The sequence below is a fragment of the Oncorhynchus masou genome, chromosome 26 (genome assembly GCF_036934945.1).
Source record: "Oncorhynchus masou masou isolate Uvic2021 chromosome 26, UVic_Omas_1.1, whole genome shotgun sequence".
NCBI classification, from domain to species: domain Eukaryota; kingdom Metazoa; phylum Chordata; class Actinopteri; order Salmoniformes; family Salmonidae; genus Oncorhynchus; species Oncorhynchus masou.
This window is the reverse complement of record NC_088237.1, coordinates 14,918,062-14,925,443: the sequence shown is the minus strand read 5'-3', so window position 1 is coordinate 14,925,443 and position 7,382 is coordinate 14,918,062. Positions and strand designations below refer to the sequence as shown.

The 7,382-nt window shown below is 44.2% G+C and overlaps 1 protein-coding gene across 1 annotated transcript; it reads left to right on the top strand.

Annotated features, from left to right (window-relative positions):
- The first annotated feature begins 327 nt into the window (after nt 1-327).
- LOC135514866 (inhibitor of growth protein 3-like) lies at nt 328-6,001 on the top strand. The gene is made up of 11 exons (XM_064938530.1): nt 328-444; nt 589-660; nt 1,463-1,563; nt 1,913-1,978; nt 2,405-2,501; nt 3,269-3,340; nt 3,502-3,785; nt 4,075-4,283; nt 4,586-4,778; nt 4,869-4,907; nt 5,039-6,001. The coding sequence occupies exons 1-11, from the start codon at nt 417-419 to the stop codon at nt 5,153-5,155; spliced, it is 1,278 nt and encodes a 425-aa protein (XP_064794602.1). The 5' UTR covers nt 328-416; the 3' UTR covers nt 5,156-6,001.
- Nucleotides 6,002-7,382: the final 1,381 nt, after the last annotated feature.

The window sequence follows — 7,382 nt, the reverse complement described above, 5'->3', positions numbered from 1 at the left end:
TGTAGGCCTACCCTACACAATATCAATTGTGCCAGATGAGCATTATTGTTGCTCACCTGCATTGAAGCTACAAATAAGATATTTCCTTTTAATCAAGTATTAATTTAAAATTAAAATAGCGCATTTGCATTGAAGTTTGATAATTAAAATGTATTTACCTGGTTGGAAAAACTTAATTATGTTATTTCAGTCAATGTTTGAAATTAATATGTCTATGAACTACATGAACTAACAGACTTTTGAAGTTTAGCACTCAACTCCATATCTGGCCAATCACATTCTACGTTCTACTGACGTCACTTTCTCTGACCTCAGTTTGTCAGTGGTATTTTTTCTTCGGGACACAGCGGTTTGCGGCGCCATATTGAAAGACACAAATTATTTTCATAAACGCCTAAAATATCTAATTTGCCAAGATGCTCTACCTAGAGGATTACCTCGAGAGTGAGTATTTACGTTTATTTTACGTCTGGGTGGTATTATTTGTGTATTTACTGTGGTAAATGTGCATCATTTTAGCCGAAGCGCGCCCGGAGTGTTAGCCTAGCCATGCTAACTCCTATAATCGCTTTTTCTTCTCGCTGGCAGTGATCGAGCAACTACCCATGGATCTCCGCGACAGGTTTACGGAAATGAGAGAGATGGACCTGCAAGTTCAGAGTATGCACTGTTACAGCGTGACAGTCTACAAACACTTCACCGGCGAGCATTTTTCAAGTTGAAAAACACATAATTCTCAGTTTCGCACTTTTTGGGCTCATGTAGATAAGAGTCGAACTCTTAACACTAATTAGTGGCCAAATAAAAATGTGTTAAATAGTGTTTTTATTTGTATAGCTAACACAGCTAGCGGTAGCGAACTTGGCTAGTATAACATTGCAACAACTTTCAATAACCTGAGAAAGTTAACGGGTTTGTATAATTCTAGCTAGGGTTAGAAATTACAAAATAAAAGCATGTTATATTTGTTTTCCATATAGAGGTCCAACTAACGTTTGCTGAATGTAAACAAAACAGGGGACATGGATTCGGAGCGTACACATCACATGTACATTTGGCTACTTATCAGTATTTTTTTCATGTGACTATAACTAGCTATATTTACACGGGCTGTTTGCTAACAAGAACATGCACCAATATTAATTTAGGGGGGTACTGAGACCATAGGCCTACTGGTATAATGCACAGAAGTGTGTACTCCAGGCAGAGCAAAATTCAGTTGGGGTATAGTAATGGAAAAGGTTGGGAACCACTGTTGTATTAGTGGTGTTTCGGTTCACTGGTAGTTTTAATCACAAGCCTTCTGGTCTACAGACACCGCATGTAATATTAGCCCTTCTGGTCGGCATTGAAGTACAAATCGATATGAATTCTTCCACATGCATGCAGAGTATAAATCCATATCATTAAGTGTGCCTCAGACACACCTGTCCAGATAACTCACCCCTCCCATTTGCTGTAGATGCCATGGACCAGTTGGAGCAGAGGGTGAATGAGTTCTTTGTCAATGCAAAGAAGAACAAGCCAGAGTGGAGGGAAGAGCAGATGGGAGTCATCAAAAAGGTGCCAAATAAGTCTTATGTATATTTCCCTTATAAAAAATACAGTTTGTTCTTTTAATCCCATAAATGTTTTACGATAAGCTGTACTATAACACTTTTTGTAGTTTTTTGTCATTTGCATTTTAGTCATATAACAGACACTCTTGTCCATAGCTACTTAAAGTTAGTGCATTCATCTTAACATAGTTAGGTGGGACAACATATATCAACATATCAGTACATTTTTCCTCAACGTAGCTATGGAGCTAGTAAGAAGAGTAAAGCAAGTGCCCGTGTTGGTTCAGCAATTTTTTATATATATATATATTTTTAGATTGTGTCAGCCTCTGACTGCTTTATCTCTGTTTCAGGATTATTATAAAGCATTGGAGGATGCAGATGAGAAAGTACAGCTGGCCAATCAGATTTATGATCTGGTGAGTTGGAATTTGAATGCCAAGATGGAGCTCTGTCTAACGATGTCTGGTTTGTCTAATGGGTCATGAGAAACCACTTCTATGAAAAGGTAGGGACAAGGGGAGTTAGAGGAGAATCTTTATCGCTGGTCGCCTTTTTCAGGATGATTTGTGGGTGCATGTCACCACTAAAATATAAAATGTTCTGTTCAGGACTGTGCGGTCTGTGCCACTAGGTGGCAGGCAAACAATGTGAATCATTTGGAAGTCACTAGAATGTCAGTCTTTTCAAGTGTTTTTAATGTTCGTTTAGATATTGATGTTTCTGTCTTTGAATATTCACTATGAAATAGATCAATATCAAATGTGTAAAATCCTGGGGTGTTTGTTCAACATCTATATTGTGGGGTATGAACAGTATGGTATATAATGGGGTGTGTGTTGCAGGTGGACCGTCACCTGAGGAAGCTGGACCAGGAGCTTGCAAAGTTCAAGATGGAGCTGGAGGCTGACAATGCTGGCATCACTGAGATTCTGGAGAGACGTGAGTCACATCTGTCTATCACAACACCACAGAAGCCCCATCCCCTTCATCTTATCCTGTTTTGGCTTTGGGGCAGTATTTCTACGTCTGGGTGAGAAGCGTGCCCAAAGTAAACGGCCTGTTACTCAGGCCCAGAAGCTAGGATATGCATATAATTGGTAGATTTGCATAGAAAACAAACACTAACGTTTCTAAAACTGTTACAATAATGTCTGTGAGTATAACATAACTGATATGGCAGATGAAATCCATCCAGGAAGTGGGATTTTTTTGATGTGGGTAGTTTTCAATTGAATGCCCATAGAATATCTAAATGGGTAGGACCCAGATTGCAGTTCCTATGGCTTCCACTAGATGTCAACAGGCTTTAGACATGGTTTCAGGCTCATTTTCTGAAAAATGAAGAAGAATGAGACCGTTTTGTCAGTGGACTGTAGAATCAAGCAGAGCTGGTTTGCGCGCCCTTCGTTGTTTTTCCTTTCTATGGAATACGCTATTGTCCGGTTGAAATATTATTGACATGTTTCGACAAACTTTACCAGTACTATTAGGATGTATTCATCTGAATGTTTTGACAGCCTTTTAACCAGTGGATTACTGAACAAACCGCGCCAACAAAGCTGAGTTTTTGGGATATAAAGAGGGACTTTATTGAACAAAACAAACATTTATTGTGTAGCTGGGACTCTTGTGACTTTAACTCTCTTGGCCCTGTCAGAATGTTGGGCTGACGGGCTGCTTTTTTTCTATTCTCTGTCCTCTGTCAGGATCCCTAGAAATGGACAGCCCCTCTCAGCCTGTCAATAACCACCACATCCACTCACACACCACTGTGGAGAGTAAGTAGCAACTCTTGGCTGTTTGGCTGACTTTCTTTTGAAGTTGTTGCATGTCGGAAGAAAAATGTATATTGACTAAAGAGCTTTGTTTGTATAGATTATTTGCTGCTTTCCTATGCGAGGTCATGGAGGTAGTAATTCACATTGTTTGTGTATGACAGAGAGGAAGTACACCACGCAGCCGAGCCACCACACTACAGAGCACGTCCCAGAGAAGAAGTTCAAATCTGAAGCCCTGCTCTCCACACTCACGTCAGACGCCTCCAAGGAGAACACACCGGGCTGTCGCACCAACAGCACGACGTCAGCCTCTAACAACGTGTACAGTGTGAACTCATCCCAGCCCCTGGCCTCCTACAACCTCAGCTCTCTGCCTGCTGGGCCCGGGGCTGGAGCAGGGGCCATCACCATGGCTGCAGCGCAGGCTGTACAGGCCACCGCACAGGTATAAACACAAACATTCTCTCTCTTTCTCACACACACAGACATACACCCAACTCCACGGCCCTCTGATTTATTCAGATGTGTGCTGCAGTGATGGGGATCAGTATCTTGACCCAGACTGTCTGTTCTGACTATCTTATCTGATTAGGACAAATGTCCTTGAATGTGTAACTGACTGACTTATGACTGTAACTAACCCTGTTCATGGCTATGTGTGTCTCTCTCTCTCTACCTGTCTTTCCCATCTTCTTTCTCTGTCTGTGCCTTCCTTCCCCTCCCCTCCATGTCAGATGAAGGAGGGCAGGAGGACTAGCAGTCTGAAGGCCAGCTACGAGGCCATTAAGAACAATGACTTCCAGCTGGGGAGGGAGTTCTCCCTGGCCTCCCGGGATACCACGGGGGCCTACTCCACCTCCGCCCTGGCCAACACCCTCACCCAGACCCTCACCCCCGCCGGCTCAGCCATCGCCTCCGACTCCCGCGGCGGACGCAAGACCAAGTACGAAACAGCTTATATGCACATGCTTAGACAAGCATGACAATCCCTAGCTGGTGGTCTTCTCCAGTGATATCACATAATTTCATGCCTTATTAAACCGTGTCAATCTACCCTGCATCACCCCACATCGGATGAACAGATGTCAAATCACGCGACATCATTTCAGTGTCCAGTCCCACGATGTCACGCCACATTATGCCAGCCATGCTTTCCAGCTCCACCCTTACAGCATGAATAAATAAATGAAGATGAAACATGGAGATCTAGTCTAAACTGTTTCTGTTTTTTCTCCCCCTCCACAGGGGCAACACCAAGTCTTCCAACCACCAGTCGTCGTCCTCCTCGTCTTCTTCGTCCCTGTCGTCGTGCTCCTCATCTTCAGCCCTGGCCCAGGAGCTGTCGCAGCAGGTCTCGGCCCTCCCAGAGTCTGAGACCAACAACCAGGTGGACTGGACCTACGACCCCAACGAGCCCCGCTACTGCATCTGCAACCAGGTACACACACATCCAGAGACACTCTATCACACTGGACAGCACACAACTACAGCTAACAGGTTAACTAAAATGGCTTCTCTCTTGTTAAAGGTGTCTTATGGAGAAATGGTGGGCTGTGATAATCAAGACGTAAGTACCCATTTCCATTTGGGAGTGCTTTTCTCATGTTCTACAACTGTTACCACATTACTTTCACATGACTTTGTCAAATGAGAGATGAGGTATGAGCTAACCTGAGTGCCCTGTGTGTGTTTGTGCAGTGCCCCATCGAGTGGTTCCACTACGGCTGCGTGGGCCTAACAGAAGCCCCCAAGGGGAAGTGGTACTGCCCCCAGTGTACTACTGCCATGAAGAGGAGAGGCAGCAGGCACAAATAGACACCCCACCTCTACTACCCTGCTCCTCATCCAGGACCACCCCTATCCCATTCCACACCCTTACCCCGCAAAAAACAACTGTCAATGCTATATCAACTATTTCCTCCCAAACAAGTGTGTGTACCTGTTGTGGCCACACACACAGTATTCTTATTCACCTGCCTGTCTGTGTAACCTCTCAGGGGTCAAAACAGTGGGGTCAAAGGTTGTCATTGCAGGGTCAGTCTCCTGTGTGAATATTTGGATGAGACACCTGACTGGAAAATCAAAACGAGCCAAGACTTCCTGAAACCGCACACCCTGGTTGGGTGTCCATTGTCCCCCTCCTGAATGTTGAGCCTCGGTGCACCCCTTCTCTCCCCCATTCATCAGACATTCCTCTCCTTTCCCCTTGTGACAGGAAGGCCCCCCCCCTTCCTGCTTCCAAGCACGGCTGCAACAAGAAGTGCTCATTACAGTAAAATTACACAGACTGCGAAATGTAGTCCATGGGTGTTTATTGGACTACAAAACCCAACCCCTCTACAAGTTTTAATTTGAATTCTAAACGAATTGATGAAACGCAACTATGACTTTGAAAATATGAGGGTGATGATTGGGACGGTGGTCATTTCAGGTAAAGTATGGATGAATATGAGTGACCCTCCACCGTTGAGTCCTGTAAAGCTGAAGAGTTCAGAATGTACAGTGTAAGATCAGTCAACTGAAGCGTGTATGTCTTGAGTGTAAATTTTTCTGTATGTGCGTGTGTATGTGTCTAGTCATTCTATACTGAGATGGTGTGTAAAAGTTTCCAGAGATGTAGAGAGAGAGAAAATCCAATAAAGTGATCAAGTTCTTTTGGTATTTCACGTGTTTCCTGGCTTCATCTGTCAACGGTGGCCTCCTCTTCTTTATCAAACTATTGCACTTCATAGCTCTAGGTATCCATTGTATTTGACTACACAATCAAAATGTAGATGGCTGTTGAATCACCAATGTTTTGATTCACAGTAGGCTTACAATGTGGACTGATTGCTTTATAAGTGTTGTACCAACACAAATGTTATACTGTTGCAAAATTTACCAATTAATTGTCGCACGTCCCGAATACAAACTTACTGTGAAATGCAAGCCCTTAACCAACAATGGAGATTTAAGATTTTTTTTAAACTAAATTAACTAAATAAAAAAAACACATTTAAAAACAGCAACAATAAATGTAATGACACTATACAGGGGGTACCAGTACCGTGTCAATGTGTGTGGGTACAAGATAGTTTAGGTAATATGTACATGAAGGTAGTGGTAAAGTGACTATGCAAGATAATAAACAGCGAGTAGCAGCAGCATTCAAAAAAAGGGGGAGCGGGTCAATTAAAATAGTCTGGGTAGCCATTTGATTAGCTGTTCAGCAGTCTTATGGCTTGGGGGTAGAAGCATAGACTAGCAGAGAGAACAGTCTATGACTAGGGTAGCTGGAGTCTTTGACAATGTTTAGGGCCTTCCTCTGACACCGCCTGGTATAGGGGTTCCGGATTGCAGGAAGCTTGGCCCCAGTGACGTACTGGGCCGGATGCACTACCCTCTGTAGTGCCTTGCGCTCGGAGGCCGAGCAGTTGCCATAGGAGGCAGTCATGCAACCAGTCAGGATGCTCTCGATGATGCAGCTGTAACCTTTTGAGGATCTGAAGACCCATGCCAAAACTTTTCAGTCTCCCGAGGGGGAATAGGTGTTGTCGTGCCCTCTTCACGACTGTCTTGGTGTGTTTGGACCATGATAGTTTGTTGGTGATGTGGACACCAAGGAACTTGAAGCTCTCAACCTGCTCCACTACAGCCCCATCGATGAGAATGGGGGTGTGCTCTGCCCTCCGTTTCATGTAGTCCGCGGTCATCCCCTTTGTCTTGATCATGTTGAGGGAGAGGTTGTTGTCCTGGCATTACACTTCCAGCTCTCTGACCTCACTATAGGCTGTCTCATCGTTGTCTGTGATCAGGCCTTCCATCATGGTGTCGTCGCCAAACTTAATGATGGTGTTAGAGTCGTGCTTGGCCACGCAGTCATGGGTGAACAGGGAGTACAGGAGGGGACTAAGCATACACACCTGAAGGCCCCCTGTGTTGAGGATCAGCGTGGTAGATGTGTTGTTGCCTATGGAGGTGTTTAGTCCCAGGGTCCTTAGCTTAGTGATGAGCTTTGAGGGTATTATGGTGTTGAACACTGTGCTGTAGTCAGTTAACAGCA